The 24,307-nt window shown below is 33.5% G+C and overlaps 1 protein-coding gene across 1 annotated transcript; it reads right to left on the bottom strand.

Annotated features, from left to right (window-relative positions):
• Positions 1 to 10,055: 10,055 nt before the first annotated feature.
• On the bottom strand, positions 10,056 to 13,449 carry LOC105794128 (LRR receptor-like serine/threonine-protein kinase GSO1). The gene has a single exon (XM_012623131.2). The coding sequence runs from the start codon at positions 13,050 to 13,052 to the stop codon at positions 10,113 to 10,115; it is 2,940 nt and encodes a 979-aa protein (XP_012478585.1). The 5' UTR covers positions 13,053 to 13,449; the 3' UTR covers positions 10,056 to 10,112.
• Between the last annotated feature and the right edge of the window lie 10,858 nt (positions 13,450 to 24,307).

Here is a 24,307-nt window from a genome sequence, read left to right as displayed (position 1 = left end):
AATTGTATACGAAGTTCAGTAAATGTGAGTTCTGGTTATGAGAAGTTGATTTTCTAGGACATGTTGTATCAGCGTCGGGTATTAGAGTTGATCCGAGCAAAATTTCTGTAATTCTAGATTGGAAGCCTTCAAGAAATGTATCCGAAGTCTGAAGCTTCCTGAGACTCATCGGTTATTACAGACTATTCATAAAAGGCTTCTCAATGATTGCAACCCCGATGACGAGACTACTTCAGAAAGATGTTAAGTTTGAGTGGTCAGAAAAGTGCCAGAAAAGTTTTAATCGGTTGAAATCTTTGTTGATAGAAGCTCCAATACTAGTTCAGCCAGAGTCGGGAAAGGAATTTGTAATCTATAGTGATGCATCATTGAATGGACTGGGATCTATTTTGATGCAGGAAGGCAAAGTCATAGGTTATGCCTCGAGATAGTTAAAGCTGGACGAAAAGAATTATCTGACGCACGATCTGGAATTGGCAGCTATTGTGTTTGCATTGAAAATTTGGTGCCACTATCTGTTCGGTGAGAAATATCACATCTATTCTAATAAAAAAAACTTAAAATATTTGATGACTCAGAAAGATCTGAATCTACGACAGCGAAGATGGTTAGAGTTATTAAAAGATTACGAGTTAGTGATTGACTACCATCCGGGGAAAGCCAATGTTGTTGCTGAGGCTTTGAGTCAGAAATCTCTGTTTGCCCTACGTGCGATGAATACTTGGTTTGTCCTATCCGATGACGGTTCGCTTGTAGCTGAGTTGAAAGTGAGACCGTTATTTATACAGCAGATTTGTGAGGCTCAAAAAGCTGATAATGAATCGATAGCAAAACGGGCACAATGTTGTTCGAACCTTGATTTAGAATTTCAAATTGATGCTGATGATTGTTTAAGATTCAGAGGCCGAATATGTGTTCCAAGAAACTCAGAGTTGCTTCGGATGATTTTGAATGAAGCACATAGCAGTCGATTATGAGTTCATCTGGGAAGTATAAAAATATACAACGATCTGAAACAGCTTTACTGGTGGCCTAGTATGAAGCGTGACATCTCTGAATTTGTTTCGAAATGTTTAAACTATCAACAAGTCAAAGTCGAGCATCAGGTACCGTCTGGGTTACTACAGCCAATTATGATTCCCGAGTGGAAATGGGACAGAATCACGATGGATTTTGTTTCAAGTTTGCCTCTGTCACTGAGTAAGAAAGATGCGGTCTGGGTAGTGGTTGATAGAATAACTAAATCGGCTCATTTCATTCTGGTACGCATGGATTATTCGCTTGATAAGCTTGTTGAGTTCTATATCTCTGAGGTTGTGAGATTACACGGAGTACCTATTTCTATTGTTTCTGATAGAGATTGGAGGTTTACATCGCGGTTTTGGAAGAAACTGCAAGATACTTTAGGTACGAAACTCCATTTCAATACTACTTTTCATCCGCATTCAGATGGTCAATCCGAGCGGATTATTCAGATACTCGAGGATATATTGGGATGTTGCATTTTTGAGTTTGAAGGTACGTGGGAACGATACATGCCACTTATTGAATTTGAGTATAATAACAGTTTTCAATCGAGTATAAAAATGGCACCTTATAAAGCTGTTAGATGATGGAAAATAAAAATAAGTTGTTAGATTATCATGTTTAATTAAGTGATTTTGGTACAAAAATGTGTTTTAAGGATTAAATTGTGAAATTTGAAAATTTAGGGGTCAAAATGTGAAATAAATAAAAGAATTAGGCTGCTAGAGACCTTAGTCAAATTCGACTATACTAGGGTGTGGTGAAATTTTGAATATTTTCTGTTTTGTGAAATAGGCACTAAATTGTGAAAAATGTGAAATGTTAGAGGCTAAAGTGCAAATTGCTCATTTATGTATTTTTGGATGAATTTGAAAGAATATATGATTAAACAAGTCAAATTGGTATTAATTTAGATCAAGAAAAGAGGAAATCAGATTTGGATCGGGGGAAATCAAAAGTTGTCGAATAGTTGTCTCGGTTCGTTCGTCTCCGTACGAGGTAAGTTCGTAAGTGAATAAATGATGTTAAATTGAATGTATTTATTTTGTACATAGCCAAATTGAATTGTATGTATGTATAACTACATTGTCGAATTGAATTTAGCATGGAATGATTTGTTATGAACTTGAATCGATCAAATTACGGCGTCTAAAAGCCCCGTACGAACCATAAGAATAGTTAGGATACATATGTCATGACATGGGATTTCAGTATATGATTTTTGTGTAAGACCACGTCTGGGATAGTGCCACCGATTTGAGATTTACGTGTAAAACCATGTTTGGGACATTGGCATCGTATATGATTTCGTGTAAGACCTTGTCTGAGATAGTGGCATTGATATTTGATTACATGTAAGACCTCGTCTGGGACGTTGGCATTGTACGAGCTTTTCGAGCTATCTGAGTATCATTATTGATTCCAAATGGTTCAACGGGCAATGTCGAGTTAAGATCGAATGTGAAATCGAGCTAAATGGTTCAGGTACGTGTGAAGTTAAATGTTCATGAAAATAAGGTAAGTATAGTACTTGAGATGATGATATAATTATGCATGTTAAAAGAGTGATTTATGTGTACATGAGATAGTTTATATTCGGCCAAGTTGAAATTATAATGCTAATGTTCATTTGATGATTTATTTGCTTATGACTTACTAGGCTATCAAAGCTTACTCTGTGTGTGTTCGATTGATGTTTTATAGATTTTGGAAGCTAGTTATGAGCTCGGGGATCGTCAAGGAAATCCGTCACACTATCGAACGCTATTTTGGTATTTTAAAAGCTTGAATTATGAACTTATGGCATGTATAGGCTAGCATTTGTTTTGGTTTGTTTTGCAATTGTATAATTTTAAGCCATGCGAAAATGGCTCGAAATGATGCTTATGTTTATGCATTATTGGTCATGGTTTAAGCTCATGTTGGGAATTAAGTTTCATAGCGTATGTGAGTGGTATATTTGGTATATGATTTGGCATGAAGTAATGTCATGAATGGTTTATGAATAAACTCATGTTGGTAAGTTTGATACATAGTATTGAAATATATATTTGTGATGGTTTAAGGTGATGGTTATATGTGAAAAATATACGTTAAGTAATGTTTTTGGTTGGCTAATTAGGTACGAAAGATGAAGGCAAACAATGAATATGTTATATGAATGTTTTGCTTGAATGTTTTGGTATGATTTCAAATGATAAATAATGGTTATGATTGGATATGTTTTAGTTAGTTTAGTTGGTTAGTTAAAAGTGTTAATTAATGTTTATAATCGGCTAGTCATAAGTAAAATAGGTGTATATGCTAAAGGCATGATCATTTGTGGTTGGTTATTTAGATTGAGCTTGTGATGGTTAAAAATTAGCATGAGAAAAAGGGTGTACTATGGTTTGTATTTTGTGCTTACATAATGGTTCATATTGATAGGTTAAAATACGCAATATATATGAAGCATTAAAGTTATGTTCAGCCATAAGATAATGATACTAGAGTTGCAAATGTGTTTGGACATTGTTTGGTGTGAAATAGTTTGTTTAGTTTACAACATGCGCACGTGCAAAGTTAAGAAAATGATATGTTTGATATTCATCAAATGAAATAGATATATATATATATATTGGCATAAATTCGATATATGCTAGAATATGTTTTAATTATGCAATGTTATGATTGTTATTATTTCAAGACTCGATATTTGATTAAGTTACGAGTATTGATGTGATTGAATTTCGAGTTGTGAAATGTAATGATTATCTGTATAAACTGTGATATGACTGGTAATGCCTCTTAACCCTAATTCGGTGACAGATACGGGTTAGGGGTGTTACAAAAATGGTAAGTGTTCAATAAGAACTAAGGTCCCCTTTGGATACCAACGCACAGCAGTGCGATGAAATTTTTCCTCTTTATTATCAACTTGACTGCACTGGAGTGGACTGAGACAGACTTTGGATGCCAAGGCTTCCGACCACGATGAGGAATTCTCTTGACCTTGAACGACCTTAAGTCGATTTGGTGATAAAAGCATCGTTGGGTGTAGTGGGGCAATAGATATTTTAGAAGACAATAATACCCTTACTTTAATTTATTAATTTCGAAACAAATGCACGGAGGCATCTCGAACTTTCAACATGCAAGCAAAATTGAAATCGGTTTGCGATTTGGAAATACACTGAAAGGATGCAATTGGCACATGAAGATAGCACAACAAGCTTTGTTAAGGGGAATAATTGCATCAAAACTAGGAATTAAGTAAAGCTTCGAAAGGTTTCATCAATAACATAAAGAACTTGAACAAGTAATAGCAACTAATAAGCGAAACACGATTCAAAGATAAAATATTTATAAACATATATCCGAAAGGAAACAAATAGGATAATTAACATAAACTACTTGAAAGACCCAATTTCCTAGTAAAGAAAACAAACAAACCTTCCAATGAAATGATTGTAACCTCCTCCAAAGACCATAGTGAGATTTTCGCATAAAATAAACCAATTCTTCAACAAGAAAGAAAACACCCTTGTTGCGGTTTACATTGTTTCTTCTTCTTCTTTGTTGGTATTGTTGATAATGGGAATGGGAATGGGAAATGGGAAATGGGAAATGGGAATGGGAATGGGAGGAGGGAACGGTGGAAGAGGGGAGATGGGAATGGGAAATGGGAGGAGGGCGCGGTGGAATGGGAAATGGGAATGGGTATTGCATGGGGATGGGAAATGGGAGAAGGATACGGTGGAAGAGGGGAATGATGGAAGAGGGGAGATGGGATTTCATTGTATTTAAAATTTTAAAAATAAAATATATATGTAATGGATTTTAAAAATAAAAAAATACTTGTAGTGTATTTTAATATATATATATATATGTAGTGTATTTTAAAAATAAAAAATATATGTAGTGTATTCTAGAAATAAAAAATATATGTAGTGTATTTTAAAATATATATATATATATGAAGTGTATTTTAAAAGTAAAAAATATATGTAGTGTATTTTAAAAATAAAAATATATATGTAGTGTATTTTAAAAATAAAAATATATGTAGTGTATTTTAAAAATAAAAAATATATGTAGTGTATTTTAAAAATAAAAATATATGTAGTGTATTTTAAAAATAAAAAATATATGTAGTGTATTGTAAAATAAAAATATATGTAGTATATTTAGTATTGAATTACTTGAAGCATGAAGATCCAATATTTTTCTTGAAAGATACTAATTTTGAACTTCAAAATTTGATCCAAATATAATGTTACTATTTGTGGAAATAATATTTATCATTATTATAAAAATATTTAACTATAAAAAATTAAAATAATTATCATTTTATCTAATAAATAATTTAAATTAATTATATAATTCATTAAAATATTGGAAGATACATTTTAATATTTTATTAAATGAATTTATAAATTCACATATTTTAATAATTTTAAAAAGTAAAATAATTTAAATAACTTCTATTATATATCAATTCTAATCTGATGTCCTTAATAGTCATTTCTTATTCTCACATCACGCTATAATTGCGTTTGAATCCAAACACACACTCCACCATTGTTTCTAATCTCACATTCTGAGATCCAATCTCACCGCTACAAGAACTAATCTCACCGCCATCATTTTTTAACCTCACCGGAGGTAAACACACCGCCCATCCAAACTAGCCCTAAGACATGTTTATATGAAACTCAATGGAATGCTGATACATGGAAAAACATGACATGTTGTGATGGATGATAAATTCAATTGAATCACACTCAAGAATAATGGTTATCCATGTCAAATTCATAATCATGTTTAAATAAACTAACATGTTTTATTGATGTGCTAGGGCTTATGCCAAGCTTGTGGATATGATTGATGTTTATGATTATGCTTTTACTATGCATACGAAACGAGTAAGAAAAGGAAATGAAACGGTAAGTACATAGTTGGTATGTATTATGATGTATTATATGTGAGCAAATTACTTATGCTATGGATAAATACATTGAATCAAGAGTTAATAATGTTGTTTAGGCTTCTGATAAGCATTGGGGACGGAATGAAAAGTAAGTAAATAGAAAGATATATAATCTTATAAAAGGTTGATGATTATATATTATGTCTCATGAAATCTTATCATGTTATGAATGGTCAATACATATACGACGTTAACGAACTTACTCATTTGTGAGTTGATGATCATATCAATTTATTAATCTTATAGTATTGGCATAGATTTATGTTTATTCTATAAAAATTATTATTGAAAAGGAATATTATGCTTAAAGTTTATACGAGCTTCCTAAGCATTCATTACTTACGTAGTTTTTCTTTTACCTTATAGATTATCAGAAGCTCGATCTGGTTGGAAGCTAGTCGGAGATCCATCACACTATCCATCGATTTTATTAGTAGATTTTGATGCTTTGGTCGTGGTTATAATGGCATGTATAGGTGGACGTATGTCTAATGTTTAGTTAATGATAACATCATATAACGTTGTTTTAATTTTGTGAAACTTACGATATTTGATGCCTTGATGATTGGTTTGCTTTCGACACTTTGATGTTTAAACGTTGGTGTTTATAAGATCAAATTGATGCATGGTTTTATGGCCAAAGTGGTAAGAGTTGGCATGTTTGCAAAGTGAACATTTAGGGCATGTTTTGATATAGGATTTAATCAAAAATGTTTGGTTGAATTACGACCATTTGGACATAATCTGATATGTATATATGTTAGTTATTGGAACCATTTGGAATTGTTAGAATGGTGACATTTAAATGGTTTTGATGCATGTGAGAAGTAGTCCCAATGGTAAGGTCATTTTGATATGTTTGATATAGAAATAAGTTAATCGAAAAATGGTTAAATATGAACATGTATAGGTGTTTTGTGCTTGATGATATAGCCAATATGTTTGGCTTGTAATTATGGTATTTTGGATGATGCAATAGTTGTTATGTTGGCATGTATATGTGGTCTATTATGGTTGATATTTTGGCATGTTGGTACTTAAAGGTTGAGAGTTGGAATGGAATATAAAATGCACGCCATGAAATGTTGTTTTGATATGCTTGAATGTGATCATTGAGGTATGGAAGTTGATAATGAACATTGAGTTAATAAATGGCTAGTTTGGTGTGTTTGGATGTGTTGACATATGGTCAAGTTTGCTAAGGTAGTGATGATAGGTGTTGAATAGTCAAATTGGTGCTTTTGAGTATGATATTGGCATGTGAACATTATGGTAAATGTTGGCATAAATTTAGTTATAAAGGTTAGTTGATTTGTGGTTAAACTTAGCAAATGTATAATCATGTTTGATTGTTGTGATTTAGGTGCCTTTTGGGCATATTGGTTGTATGATTAAATACTATGATGATCTAGCTTGAATATGCATGTGTTAGGTACATTTTGAATGTTTGAATATAGGTGCAAATGACTTGTAAGGGTGTGCTTGAATTGGGTGAAAGAAATAGCTTGAATTTGGCCTATTTATTATCCACACGGCCTAAGACCCGAGCGTGTGTCTCAGCCGTGTGTGACACACGGTCACGCGACATGGTCGTGTGTCCCCTGTAGGTTTTTAAAGGTTACATTTGGAGAGTTACACGGCCTGGCACACGGGCGTATGGCTTGGCCGTGTGAACCAAGTCAGAAAGTTACACGGGCTAGGACACGACCGTATGTCCCTACTATGAATGCCCACACGGCCTGAGACACGGGCATGTGTCTCTGCCGTGTGAGTCACACGGCCTAGCCACACAATCATGCGACCCCTGTAGTATGAATTTTTCTATCTTTTTCCATGAAGTTCTAACTATTGTCAATTTAGTCCCGAATCGTTTCTAAAGTGTTTCTAAGGCCTCGAGGGCTCGAAAAGGGGATGTTATGCAAGTGTTTGCATGGATTATGATATGATTTATGAAATGTTTTGAGAATGAATGTTTTTATGTTAAAAGCTTTCGATAATGCTCCGTAACCCTATTCCAACGACGGATACGGGTTTAAGGGTGTTACATTAGTGAGGAAACTACGTAATGGAAAAGTAAGTAATATAAGATTATGGAGAAAGGAGAAGATATGAAGGAGATAACCCTCGTGAGAGATTTGTACTTGCCCCCTATACTTAATCCTCAAGGTTATTCTCTTATTGGTAGGTATGCAAAGTAATTCTGATTATTTCAAGTTTGATCATTAATGTTTGACCACAAGAACTTTAAATATTATTGTTATTACTCGAGCAGGTAACAGACTAACAACGTTACAACAGAGCCTACAGTACATAAAGGAAAAGAGTAAAATGATAATTTTAACATTATGAAGCGGTCCTAATTATTTAGGGTGTATATGTTTAATGAAAAATAGCTATTACTCGAGCAGGTAACAAACTAACAATGTTACAAAAGAGCCTACAGTACATAAAGGAAAATAATAAAATGATAATTTTAACATTATGAAGCGGTCCTAATTATTTAGGGTGTATATGTTTAATGAAAAATAGCTTACATGAAATGTTTTTATATTTTCATGTTTCTTGTGCTTATTTCATGAAAAGCAACTTGGTCAACAAAAATAAGTCCATTTTCTTAGAAATTGACTTTCTCTTAAAAATTGTAAGTCATTTTCTAGAAAATATCTCCTTCATGAATAAATTAATTTTAAATAAAATTAACTTGAATCAAGCCTAATGTTATATATTAATATTTATTTATTTTAATTTTTACAAATATTAAAATGTTTATACCAAATATGATAATTTTCAATATTAGTAAACGTACATATTTAGTTATTTATATTTAGAAATATAATAAATTATTAATATTAATAAATAAAATTATTATTTTAATAAATTATTTAATATTTTTTGATATAATTTTATTTCAATAGTTAATTTAACATTAATAATTATTTTAAATTTTAAATAATGTTGTTAATATTTTATGGAAAAATTTATATTAACATTTTAATAATAAATGCTTCTATAATATTTTGTAACAAATAAAATTTTTGTTGTATTTATTTCACTAAAATAACTTTTAAAACATGATTTTAAATGTAGAATTATCTAAATACCAAAAATATTAATTTTTATAAAAAATTAAACAAATTTTACAAAAAAGCATTTAAATAAAACATTTTTCAAAAGATGTTTTAATAAATCAAAGTCTTAAACACAATATTCAAAATTTATGGACACACCATCTACAGAATAGTTCAAGTGAATTTTCTTTTCTTTTCACTGTATTTATAAAATGCAGTATGTCTCAATGATGGAGCACATGATATATATCTATTTTACTGTTTATGTTTAGGTTTGTGATTATGATTGTTTCTTCCAATAATATTATTATTAAAATTTAAATATATATTTTTTATTAATAATGTAATGTATCTTACCATTAATTTAATTTTGGATATATGAATTTTAATATTAAATCCAAATAGAAATGAAAGGAATTGGTGCTGCGGTAACCAAACCCAAGATTACACAATATATCTATCTTTGTCAAGCTTCAAGCTTTTTTCAAAGTTCCTAAACATATCCATATTCCAAAACTCTCTTCCCTTTTACTCTGATTGAAATGTCTTTGGAATCAAAAAGTTTAAACCCACATTCTGAGTAAATCCTCTCATCAAACTGTTACCATGACAATGAAAGCTCCCCATGCACCATGCAATTAATTCACTCCTCGGCAATTTAATTTTCAGTTTAGCTCTCCTCCCTTACCCAGCACTTAAGCTTCTTCAATCTATCATTCATGCAGCATTCTTTTAGTTCATACAACTGCCTATCTCTACTGCGCGCATCCATTTTTTTATAAAAAAATTTCGTTGGAGCAGTTCAAATTTTACCATTCTTATCTTAAAAGATAAATTAAAAAAATTTCAAGAACTCGATAGTCGGATTTTAACACCGTTTATATGTACATTGGACAATGTGAATTTTGTCTTGATTTGTTGTCTAGAACCTCACAAGTTAGACGAAATCTATTTGGGTGATGTAGGAAGAAAAGTAAAAGGAAACAGAAAGGTGCAAACAATGAGAAAGCTGAGAAGATATGAAAAATGAAATAAGCATATGGTGTCCTCTATATACCAAGTTTTTTGGTATCCATTTTAACTTGAAAAATGCATGATGAAGAAATGTGGTCATTATGATTCTGAGAAGGAACCAATGCCAGGGAGCTCATCACTCTCCAGTACTCTCCTTTCCTTTTCTTCTCATCTCCATACATCCATCTCTCTTGATCTTCTCGTTTGATTTGTTCAATCCCATTCCCACCACCCTCGGATGAATTGCTAATTAAAACTTCCCTTATGTTACACCACATCCTTAACATGATATAAATCATCACCAAACATATAACTGTGGAAGTGAAAACAATGGCCACTATAATACAAACAACTGCAGTGCTAGACAGAATGTTGTTTTCATGACCCGCTGAGTCCATGCACGATGTTAATGGTGGGCCGCATAGCTTGTCATTACCCGAGAAAGAAGTTGGTGGGAATCCTGAAAAGGTGGAAGAAAGTTGTCCTCGAAGATGATTATTTGACAGGTTTAGCATTACCAGGCTGGTAAGTTGTCCAAGTGAAGAAGGAAGTTCTCCTCCAAGTCGGTTGAAAGAGAGATTTAATCTTTCCAACTTCAAAAGATCTCCGAGAGACGATGGAATCTCACCTGACAAAAGATTTCTGCTCAGGTCCAAAATTACTTGTAGCTCAGTTAGCTTTCCTATCTCAGATGGTATTGGACCTGAGAGCAAGTTTTCTGAAAGTCTCAGCTCATACAGCTTCTTGCATTGCTGGATGGTTGGAGGAATAGAACCCGAGAGATTGTTTCTTTGCAGATTTAGGACATTGAGAGAAGTGAGTTGTCCGATCTCATGTGGGATCTGGCCAGACAGATTGTTGGTATGAAGAGAAAGCTTTAGCAATCTTGAGCAGTTTCCAAGCTCGGCTGGAACCTGTCCCTGGAAATTATTGGAAGAAAGATGAAGCTCTCCCAGGTCATGTAGGCTTCCCAACCAACTAGGCATCTTGCCTGTGAAATGGTTGTCGTTAAGTAGAAGGTGCTGAAGCTTTTGACAAGTAGAGAGTTGAGATGGCACTTCTCCTGTCAAGTTGTTGAAGGATAAGTCCAGAAAGATGAGCTCCTTGAGTCGGCCTAATTCTGAAGGAATGCTGCCATTGAGAAGGTTATTTGCCAGGCGAAGACGGCCAAGATTTGTTGAAATGGCCAGCATAGAAGGAATGCTACCTGAGAAGCTGTTGTTTGTTAAGTCCAAGGCAGTTAAAGAATTTGAACCTGTGAGGGGAAGGATGGTACCACTGAACTTATTGTGAGAAAAGTTTATTATTTTTAGGTTCCTGAGAGAGTAGAGTGAATCAGGTAGAGGGCCTTCAAAAGAGTTGTTGTAGAGCGTAATGGTGCTGAGTTGAGAAAGGAATCTGAATGTTGCAGGCAAGCTCCCTGATAGCTTATTATCAGCTAAAGCTAACTGCTGCAACTTTTTGCAGTAGCCCAAACTTGGTGGTATTGGACCTGACAAATCGTTCTGCCTTAGTTGAAGCAAAACCAGATCTTTGAGCTTTCCAATAGTTTCAGGAATGGAACCACTGAAATGGTTCCCAAAGAAATCAATGGCAGTTAAGCTTGCACAGTTGGTTAACTCCATTGGTATACTTCCAGACATCTGGTTATCATAGAGGTAGATGGTGCTCAGACTCTGTAGCTTGCCAATCTCCACTGGGATTGAACCAGTGATCATGTTGTCGAACAGATAAAGATTTTCCAAGTTACTCATGTTTCCAATTTCTGGAGGAAGGCTTCCATTGAAGCTATTGTTATTGAGCAGTAGATCTGTGAGCTTCTCTAATTTGTTAATGGTGGGTGGTAACTCTCCTTCAAGATTGTTGTTGGAAAGATCTAGTTGTTGCAGTGAGGAGCAGTTCAGTAACCCCAATGGGAATCCTCCGGAGAGCTTATTTTGGGCTAGAAACAGTTGTTGCAGATTTGAATTCTTGAGGCAAAAGTTACTTGGAATGCTACCCGTCAAAGCATTGTTGGAGAAAACTACAACTTGAAGGTTCTGCAAATGGATATTAAGCAGGTTTATGGTTCCTGATAGGTTGTTGCTGGATAAGTCAAGCTTCTGGAGCTGAACCAAATGGTTGAGCTCCCATGGAATCTCTCCATTCAGCCTATTTCCTAATAAATTCAAGTACTGCAAATTGGATAGGCCACTTATCTCTGGAGGGATGGATCCTGAAAGGCTGTTATTGGCCAAGTTCAGAATTTGTAGCGATTTAAGCTTCCCAATTGATGCAGGGATTTCCCCATCAAGCATGTTGTTTGAGGCTGCAAAATTTTGAAGTTCTTCACAGTTATGAATCTCTGCTGGAATGAAGCCACTCAGACTGTTGTGCTGCAAATCAAGAAATACCAGATTCTTCAAGTTACCAATCTCTGCAGGAATACTTCCATTTAATTGGCTATACGCTAGACCCAGAACTCTTAACTCAGTCAAGTTACCAATACTTGGTGGAATTTGAGCAGCCAACATGTTATCTCCTATTCTAAGAACTTGCAACTTCTTCAAAAGGCCTATCTCTGTAGGAATTTTACCAGAGAGATTATTTGCAAACAGGATCAGTGTTCTTAGATTTCGAAGTCGTCCAATCTCAGGGGGGATTGAACCTGTGATAAGATTGAGGGATAAATCGAGAGTTTGAAGAGAAACAAGGTTCCATAACTCGGTGGGAATGGAACCTGACAAGGTTGAAGCAGATAGGTTCAAGGCAATGACAAAAGCTTCATCATGTGAACATGTGAGGCCATTCCAGCTGCATATATGAGCCCTGAGAGACCAGCTTTCAAGAACTCCTGCAGGATCAACTAGTTTTGACTTAATTCTCAAAAGCCAGTGAGCATCTGTTGAACTTGAATTGTCCCCAAAACTGAACGCCAGAATACAACTAAAGACTGTGATGAACAGGCTGAAACGGGATATTTGAGTGCTATCCATTTCAAGTGGTGACCAATTAAGTTCGATCACAAAAGCTTCAGATACTGCAACTGTTGCCCCGTGATTCCATGTTTAAAAGAAAAGACCAGAAGAAGAAGAAGAAAGGTTCAACTGAATCATGGTGTTAAAAAGGGAAAAAGAACAGCAATACGATATGTCAGTGGACAGTGGAAGATCAAACAGGCTTAAAGTTATAAAGAGTTGGGAAGTTAGCTTGGAGTTTAAATAGTTATTGAAGTATGGCTGCTTAATCAGTGTGAACAGCTGAACAAATACCTTATATTAATACTGCATCGTCCCTTTTTTTGGTAGAAAAAAGTTTAGGCCGAGTTATTTGTGAAACTCAAATTTTAATGCTTGCCAAAATGTTAATGACCGAACCAACTCATATCCTCCATTAAGCAACATTTATGGAATCTTGAAGCATGTAAAGTTGTATTTGCATTTATATTGATATTGGCATTTGTAATCATATAAAATACAGAATACGATAGAGATAAGATGGAGTAGTGATGGGTATCTTGAAGTAGGAAAAGGTGTGTGGGCCTCTTCCCTCCCTAGCCTCTACTTGTTGTCTGACTTAGATTGGAGATTGCCAACCTAGGCAAATGAAAACAAAATCATATATTAAGAGAAAAAAGGAATTTTAAACTCTGCTTTTACAAAGCTTCCATAGAGATTAAGCAAGATTTGACTTTCTAATGCTTCAATTATTGTCAACTAAATTGGTATAAGACCATTTATGATATTGAAACTATAGAGTCGTCCAAGCAAGCATAAAGCATATAGGCGTGCAAGCTGAATGGACCAGTTTGCCCGCCAACTGATATGATATACATGCCATCATCATCATCATATTCTTTGAATGATGCATAAGGCTTCATATGTTCAAGTATAAAGTTGAGAAATTAGTCATCACCAAAACCACCAAATACCAACTTAAAAATACAAGAAAGAAACAAAACAAAATAACAACCATGAAGAATTTTACAGTAGATACAAGAGACAAGCTTGATTAGGTTTTATTTTATAATATAAAATGGAAAGAGAAGTACGTCAATTATATTCAAAAGGATTCTTATAATGATCAATTAACACCTAAATGTATTGTGAAATGAATAAAAAAGGATTCTGGTGAAGAAGAAACAAAGGGAAGAGGACAAGAAAAGTTCAACAACTGAAGTGTGTTTCTCATAAAGATTGTGCTTCCAGTTTTAGGTTTAGATTCCTCACTTTGCTTAGTTTTTCAATTTCAATTTCAAGGAGAGAGACAACCAACATGTTCTGTCCCATCAAAGAGCCCGGACAAGACAACAAATTACTACTTACCAACCTGCGCTCAGAGACGAACTTAGGGGGTAACACGGCCGGCCATCCTAGACTTTGTAAAATTTTTTTCTAAGATTTTGAAGTTTTAAAAATTTTTATTTTGATTTATAAATTTGTGTTTAACACCTTCAAAGTATTTCAAAAATTTTTAATTTTTTTATAGAATTTATAATTTTTTATAATAGATTTAGTAACATTTTAGTTTAATTTAGTAAATTAATACAAAATAGTATCTAAACATTAATTTGGTAAAAATAAAGTTTAATAATTTAATATCCAAGTATAAATGGTACCTAAATATTAATTAAGTAAAAATAAAATTAAATAATTATAATATTTTATACAAATTGAATATTTAACTTATTTTATTTTATTTTTAATTTTGATAATCAAGATTATTTAGAATTAAAAAGAATTGTTAAAATACGCCCCACCTAATCTACTTTAAACATGTATATGTTATAAAGATATCCTCGTCATTTTAATCAACAATTCTAATTTCACCGCGCACCACATAAGAAAAAGTAGCAAGCAACTATAATACATACCCACACGTGTGGGGTTTGTTCAAGGGAAATGGTGTTGAGTGAAATGCGGAAGGTGCAATTGAAGCAATGCTTCTCCCCTATCTCAAATCAATCACCATTAGCAATTTTCTTCTACACATCATATTCAAATAATAAAGGGCACTGAGCCACAACAATGACAAAGTTGGTTTCGACAAGAAAGAAATTTCGTCTAAATAAATGGCTAATAATGGAATTTCTTTGACTTTCAATACATAAATATATTTATTGGATTGTCAACCTAATCTCGGCATCTTCCCAATGGTTTAGTTTAGACTGTTGAGGTGCTGCTACCTAATCTTGAGGTTTAAAGAAAATCCCATTGGTGTTTAAGTCATCGCCTCGTTGAGATCCTTAATGATTTAGGGGTATATACAGCCAAGGGAGGTGGTTTTTTTTATGTTGAAAAAGGAAATCACAATTGCATGAGAAAACAAAACTTTAACTAATCATATTAGTCCCACTGCTGGATTACCATCCTCGGAAGTCTTTCTACGAAATTTCCCCGTGTGGTAAAAATATTTTTTCCAACCTCTCTCAATTTTAATATTAAATAAATTGGTCCTCTAAATAAAATCAAAGCAATTTAATTATTATCAATTTTAAAAGGAGCATCAATTGATATTAATCACATAATTAATGTTTTTCTTTAATTTTATAGAATTTGATTGGTATAATAACAATTGTCTTCAAAATTTACAAATTTTGCCTATTTATAAAAGAAATTAAAGTTTTTTAAGTATATTCTTTTGAATTTTATTTTATTTTTAAAATTTTGTACATTTTTCAGATATTTTTTAAACCATAATTAAATTGATACAATATGTAAACATTTAGAGCTTAATTTATTATTATATCAATCAAAATTATTTACAATTGATGAAATTATATAAATTACATGATTAATTGTCTTCAATTGTTTACTTTTAAAATTAGAAAGAATTAAGTTAATCTATTTTTTAGAGAAATCAATTTATAATAATAAAATTTAGGAAAATTAGAGAGATATTTTTACCAAAAATAAATTGCACTACTAACCACTAATTCGTTAAAAGATGGTTATGTTGATGGTAATAAATAATAATCAAGGCTCTAGTCAACTCTACTGCTCACACCACTCCAACAGGCAAAGCGGAGTGAAGTAAGAGAATATATGTTGGTTTTATTCACATGAAACCAACATTAATAAGGTATTAAGAATTAAATTAGCAAGTAATAAAAATAAGTATAAGCTTTTCTTATTTAATTGTATGAGGCGCTTATAATATTCTCATTTTCTTTTTGAAGGTAATGAAATTATCATTCTTAGGCATATTTAAAGAAATATAAAAGCCCAATAATGTTATATAAGAGTATGGATTCAAATCTTATCAAATGTAAATGGTTATATTTCTTGGTAGATAGAGTGCCTCACACAGTCCGATCTTGCGAGATACTTCTGCTCTTTTGAGCCCATCACCTCTTTAGACAACCTTAAGCACTGGAGCTATCTGCATAGTTAAGAGACAAAACCACAATCGAGGATAATATTGTCCCTTTAAAGGGTTCATCAACTACTAACCGACGACATTTTAAAAACTTCTCTAAAAAGAGTCGGTCTCCCCTCAACAATATTTTTGCTTGTGGCCCCAATTATTTGTGATAGAAAATAAATTATAAAAAATGATATATTTCTTATAAAATGAAGAAGAAGGAGAGTAAAGAACAAGAGAAGTATTAGAACAAAGAGAGTAATATGAATTTTATTCATCAATGGGATATTTACAATGCTTTTCCAATGTCTCTATTTATATACATAAAAAGTATAAATGAAATAAAATTCTACTCCTAATGGATGTTAGTCCTAAAGTACAACAAACTTGTTATCCTAACGAACATCCACTTTTATAATAATAAAATATTTATAACACTCCCCTTAGATGTCCTTAAATAAATGATGTGTCTCATTAAAACTTTACTAATATAAAAACCCTATAGGAAAATAAATTCTTAGTGAAGGAAAACTAGTACACTTATCTATAATACGCATAACATGTTGCTTCATTAAAAACCTTATTAGGAAAATCTAAAGGGACAAAACCCCAGTTAAAGAAAAAAAGAGTACAACGCGCATTTACTTTGTAACACCCAGATTTGGCAGGTCTTGAGTCCGGGTGAGTAGCCCAAAGGAAATTTGATCGGCGTGATACTATCCAACTAAATGACGTTTCTGGCACACTCATAAGGTACATGGGCAATGATAGGATGTAAGGTAAAGGATATTCTCCGAGAGGAGTGTGTATGTGTAGAAGAAGAGATTGGCAAAGAAATTAAAGGTTCTTGGGTTATAAGGGATGTCACCAAAGTTAAAGTACGCTTAGTTTGTCTAGCTAATGTATAAGTTACGTACTAACGAGATAGTTAAGAGTGAATGATGATACAGATCAAAGATATGAAAAGATTTTTGGATTCTTGTACATGTTTCTCTATAGCCGTAAGCCACTAATAAGGGCAGTTTTGAAAGTTAGAGGCACGTATCAAATTCCACTATGAGAATAAGGATATATATATATTTAAGTGAGCTTTTGAAGAAAAAAAGTTACCTTCTTCCTTTTGTTAAAAACACCATTTTTTAACTTACTTTGGAGTTAATCAAGAATCTGTCTTGCTAAAATAAAACTAAGGATCGGTGTTTTTACATAAGGGTTGTTTTCTCATTCCGGTGATTTCTGAGAGTTCGCGGATGGATGTTCGGACCTGGAGATCAAGTTATTGTTTGTGGGTATCAGGTGAGTCCCTAAGTTGACTCTTGCATGTGGTATGTATGTTCTATGAACTTTTATGCTTAATGACCAAAGCATGAGATTGAAACTAGCAAAGTATGATGTAATAACTCTGATATGAAATGAAAGGTTTAAGATCATGCATGTATGGAATGTATGAAGTTTCATGGACTAAGTGTAGGACATGAACCTAAATGTGTATTGCATGTACATTAGTGTGAAAGCATGAATATGTCTACCATGAGTATGTCATTGAATGATGCGTCAATGCATGATGAGTCTGTGTTTGTCTCCAGAGTTGTCAAAGGGGTCCATCGGGACTAAAAACATGAATCTCTGAAAGGACAAGACCATGATCATGGCATTGATGGACCATATCGTGTAAGATCATAACTGGTGGGTTATGGCATCATATGGGACGAAGATCATATCGTGTAAAACTGTAACTGGTGGGTTATGGTATGATATAGAAAGAAGACCATATCGTGTAAGACTGTAACTTGTAGGTTATGGCATCATGTGGAAATATCTAAGGAAGGCTATTACCTAATGTGGTTTTCTGTGTGACCCAGGATAATGAAGGGCAAACCTCACTAAGTGTGATTCTAGGCAAATCTCTATCATCTAAATCACCAAGAGAAGAGAAGCCTTTGTGGCGATCTCTGTTAAACGAATCATTTGTGGCGACCTCTGTTAATGAAAGCCTTTGTGGTGATCTCTATTAAAGAAAGCCTTTGTGGTGATCTCTGTTAAAAGAAGCCTTTGTGGCGAGCTTTGTTAAAGGAATCCTTTGTGGCCATCTCCGTTAAAGGAAGCATTTGTGGCAATCTCTGTTAAAGGAAGCCTTTGTTACGATATCTATAAAATGAAGCCTTTGTGGCTATCTTTGAAAAGGAATGCCTTCGTGGTGCAGTATAAAAGAATGGCCTTGGTGGCAACCATATAAGGGGAATGCCTCTGTGGCAGACCCTGAACAAAAAGAAAAGAATTTTAAGTGATATCTGAAGGAACAACTTATACAGTATTTTGAATAAATAATGTATATGCCGAACTCTGAAAGTAAGGCCCCATATGGAATGTGAAGGCGAATCTTGCATAGTAATAAAGTATGACCAGTGAAGCTGGAATGTGCCAGAGTACGTGACAAATTAAGAGTATTCTATTCGTGTAGTCCTCTGAAATAGGAATAATTAAGGAACTAGGTAAGGGCAAAGGAGTATGTGAATGAGGTAATAGATATCTGAGAGATAAATGATGATCTCAGGGCAAGGTATAGCTTCTGTGGCTTAAGGAATGGAACCTTAACGATGAACTTGCTAGAGTTAAGGATAAAAACAAGGGGATAGACAATGGAGTCTCCAATTACAACTCAAGTAATTGAAAGTTTACTCATTAAGTTCTATAGAACTTACCTTTGTGATTTATGTCACTGGTAAGCTGTATGAGACTACGCAAAGAGGGACAACACCAGGGTTACACCAAGGAATGGCGTGATGGATTGTTATGCATACTGAGTGAGCTTGAGTGAAGCAGGGCGTTCGAGTTTGACAGAAATAGCCATGCAATTGTCTACAAGTCTTGTAGTATAGCCAATTATATTGTTTAGAGGCAGAACAAATAGAGCCTCATATATAAGTGTGATATGTATGCTTGTAAGTCCTCACCAAATGAAGGGCCTTGTTCAAATTGTTGTACGTACACGTTATACATCTAGACGTAAGTTGGCTGGGTAACTTTACTAAATAAGAAGTATTTGTTGAAAGCTGTATGTTTTGGCTAAGTATAAGTCTATGTTAGAATGGTAACACCCAAGATCCAGGTCCGACGAATTGGTTTGAGTTGAGAGCATTACAAGTTTGGTATCAAAGCGCGATTTAACCGGTTCTTAAACCATAAAGAAGTGGAGAAGCCTTGCACAGATGATGCGGCGAACCTGATAGAATCCTTCAGGTCTGTTAAAATTATTTCATCATGTGACAGATGTATTAATAATAGTTTAATGAAGAGAAATAATGGTGAAACGAAAAGACAAAAGAAAGGTAAATAATCAGTTCGTTAATATGGATAAAAAAGATGTTACATGATACGATAGAAATGATTCATGGCGTAGCCTTTTGACAAGAGAATCGAAATGGCATATCACGATATATGAATGAATATGTAAGACCATGAATTCATGACTCATGGTAGTATATGAAATGATGGTATGAATGGACCACAAGTATATGACCCTGTATGGGATCACTAAGGCGTGTTTCGTATGAAATCATGATGGCACTTTAAGTACAATACCTCCTAACATATTCTATGAAACGTTTTGTGGTGTATCTTGTCTACTACTCAGTGGCGCATTCTGATTAAATCTTATAGCATCTTTTATGAAGTCTGACATAACAATAAAAATAAAATTTTCGTATGAAGCCTGAATGGTATGTTCTATTTGGCTTGTATGGTGTTATCTTTAATGAATGTTTGGTAAGATTTACATACCTGTATTTTTGGTGGGATAGGAATAAGCCAAATAGCTTTGTAATAAGTATAGCTAAGGTAAAGTATTATTATGATTAAGGTCAAGGGTTGGGTAAAATTTGTAAGTTAATTGAATAAGTTACTAAAAGAACCATATAGTTGCAATATGGTAAAGCTATTGACCACGATGATTTGAAATGGTAAGATATATATATATATTTGTATCTATGTAAAATTTAAGAATCTTTCATTGAGAGTATGTCTATAATATGATGAATGGATAAATCAGAGATATTTGGAATCTGTTGAATCATAATTGTCAACGATTTAATGACCTCCCCTGAAATCATAAGAAATATTCTTAATATACGTAATCTTGAAGAAAGGAATGTGAAATTCATCTTATGGTCTAAGTAGGGTTTTTTAGATGTTGTATAGAATCAAGGTATACTTGAGAGCCTTTTTGGAAGCATTCAATTTAACGAATGTATTCGCCAAATACATATGCATTCATCCAAAGTAAACGTTAATGAATAATTGTTTGAATTAAGGGTATGGCTTAAGTATGGATGGTGGAAGTAGATTCAAAGGATAGGTGTTGTTAAGAAACTATCATTGTGATAAGAAGTTTATGAAAAGTTTGAAAGGACTTTTCAGTTAACTAAATAAGGAAGATTTATTAGTATAAGAGTATTCTAACCGGCTACGTGTGTGCGTATTAAAACAATGAATTTATACAATAATTTTTAAGGCCTGGTTTTACTGCAAGCGTACAGATCAGTTGTAATGTTTATAGTGTTACGATAGAGGCTAAGTGGCTACTAATACAATTTTATATTATGGCGATTCATAAAAGAGGAGTTTGTAAGAAAATTAAATAGTCTACTCTAGGAACGAAATTGCACGAAACGTAAACTAGAGGGACTATCTAGCAAATGACTAATGGGGGTTGTTCGACTTTGATGTGGTTCACAAAATCTCAGACTAGGGACATAAATCGTGTAAATTACCAACTGGCTTCATTTTATTTTCTAGTCTTAATTTTACCAACTTGGACAAAATAGGTCCAATTTATCTTTCGATCTCATCGATTAATTCGAGACAACCGAACGGGTGCACGACAAGATTACATTCCGGTCTCACTTTATCTTAATATTCCTTTAGGGACGTGTAACACCCCTAACTCGAATCTGTCACCGAAACAAGGTTACTGGGCATTACCGGAGTTTACAGATCAAATAAATAGATATTTCACATAAAATAACATTCATATCAGAAACCAATCAAAATCAATTATATTGTCTCTTATACGAGTCCTCGAGGATCATAATACACATCAGGAATAAGTCGGGACTAAATCGGGTACTCAAAAATTTTTTCAAAAAATATTAAAATTTTTTGAAAAATATTAAAAATTTTCAAAGGTGCAGGGGACACAGGCCTGAGTGGCCAAACCATGTGACTCACACGGTCAAGAGACACGCCCGTGTGGCCAGGTCGTGTGACTCACACGATCAAGAGACATGCATGTGTCTCAGGCCGTATGGGTATTCGAAGTAGGGGCACACGACTGTGTCCCAACCTGTGTTCATACCCGTGTAACTCTCTAACTTGGGTCACACGGCCAAGCCACACGCCCGTGAGCTAGGCCGTGTGAGCATACTGACTTGTGCAATTTTAAAGATACAGGGGACACCGGCCATGTCACTTGGCCGTGTGTCAAAAACGGCTAAGACACACACCTGTGTCCCTGCCCGTGTGGACAAAAATAGGTCATTTTTCTAGCCATATTTCTCACCCAATTTGTCATCAACCTAAATCAACATTTTGGACATCAACAAGCCATAACAAGGCATTCAAATCAAGCCAAAATCAATACTTAAACATGTAATACTATCACATACCAAGAATATGTCCTTAGGCTCTTGAAATGACAACATAACTCATATCAATCAAATAACCAATTTCACCTACATAACCAAATACATATATGCATAATTTACCAAATATACCTATTCAACCCAACCATCAATATGCTTATAAGATTTCCATCATTCAGCCATTTCAAACACACATCAAACATGATAAGGCCACTTACATACACATCAAATTTATCCATCATAAGCCATTCAAATGGCTAGTTTCAACAAAACATTTGTATGTTATCATTGGCCAAATTAACCTATACATGCCATTATAACCAAAATTAATGTACTAATTATACCGAAAAGGCTGATGGATAGTGTGAAGTTGCTCCAACTAGCTTCCAACCAAAATGAGCTTCCGAATTACTATAAACATGGAAAATAACACAGAATAAGCATTTAATCTTAGTAAGTCCGTATAACAAGGAAATAGACTTACCATTTAATCACAAATTAAGGTAAGCATGCTAATATAACCAAACCAATTTGGCCAAAAGCCTAAACACATATCCTCAACATGTTAGCCATGTAACACTTTCCATAACCAATAAACATGGATGTACATAATCACTAGGTAAGATTCACATACATGTATCATCCATCTCATATTTCAATATATCATGTAATATCATTTCCATGTAATTCAGGTATATACCCGTAATTGTTCATTTCAAACTCATATTGTTTCATATCAGAAATTTCCCCATTGAACCATTTAAAATATCGTTAGATTCACGGGTAGTACACACGAAGTGTACAAATCTGTAATCCATCAGTTCATGTACTTGTATGCTTATACAAGCATGTAAACGGGAAGCTCTTTTGAGCCATATAACGGGAAGCTCATACGAATTGTATATCGGGAAGCTCTTGCTAGCCAAATATCGAGAAGCTCATAAAAGCCAAGTATCGGGAAGCTCATGAGAGTTGTAGTGTGTCCGCAACACATGGAGGATCACAACCATAGTGGGAACCCTAATGCCATGTCATTTGTATCCTTCAAATTTCTAAGGTTAAAACGGTACTCAATAATTATCAGATATGTGATCATAATTACACATGAAAATTTGTACAAATCACACACAATATTCAATTTTAAAACATATAATTATGCAATTTAGTTACATGAACACACCTCGATAAGTTTTCGTAGATACGAAGGCTACTAGTCCGATACTTTTTCTTTGCTTCGATCTAACTCCGTATTAGGTCTATCCGGATCCAAATGAGCAAAATAAGCTTGCTAAAACTCAAGCATTCATGGCTAGGGTTTCCATTTTTTTTTTTATGAAAGATGATGAAAATATTTTTTTCTTTTTATGTAATATTACTTTAAATCTTTAATTTCCAAAATTAACCTTAATATTTTCTTCAATTTCCAATGATGAATAATCATACTTATCCACTAACTCCTCTAAATGGTCTATTTTCTATCTAAGGACCTCCAATTTTAAATTCCATAGCTATTTGATACTTTGAACTACTAGAATTTAATTTTCACTCTTTATGCAATTTAGTCCTTTTTATCAAGCTAGGCATGTAAATGGTAAAATTTCTTAACGAAATTTTCAGACGATATTTCTATCATACTGTAGACCATAAAATAATATTAAAATAAATTTTCTTTTGACCTCGAATTTGTGGTCCCGAAACTATTGTTCCGATTTCACTGAAAATGGGATGTTACAGGACGTCACTACCTAAGTTCTTAGTTCTATTCAAATTAGCCTAATTTGTTATGACTTAGTCATTTGTCCAAAGATTTTAGTTTATCCACATCTCCATCAACCAACCTCCTTAAGGTTTTAGCTCCACATACTCAAAGTGTAGAAAATAAACATAATAATGGAAAACAAAACAACTACGAAAGTAAAGCTTAAGAAAATGTGAAAGTTGAGATTTTTATGCAAGAAAACTTAAAAATCATGAAACCAAAAGCATCTAATAGCGAAATATAAAGAAATAAACATAGAAGGAACAAGCTTTAACATATTTAATGTAAAATATACTAAAATACATTAAACTAAAGCTTAACGAGTCTTGAAAGCAAGGTATAGGAAATGTAAATGTAAATAAACATTAGCTACAGTGTTAACTAATTTAACTAACATAAAGAATAGGAAGAGCAAGAAGTAAATATAGAAAAATAAACTCTAATCTAAGGTAGAAGAAGAGAAAAATAAAAACTCTAGAAAAGTATAGAG

This window comes from Gossypium raimondii, chromosome 3 (genome assembly GCF_025698545.1).
Source record: "Gossypium raimondii isolate GPD5lz chromosome 3, ASM2569854v1, whole genome shotgun sequence".
NCBI classification, from domain to species: Eukaryota; Viridiplantae; Streptophyta; class Magnoliopsida; order Malvales; family Malvaceae; genus Gossypium; species Gossypium raimondii.
This window is presented reverse-complemented; position numbering and strand designations above follow the sequence as displayed.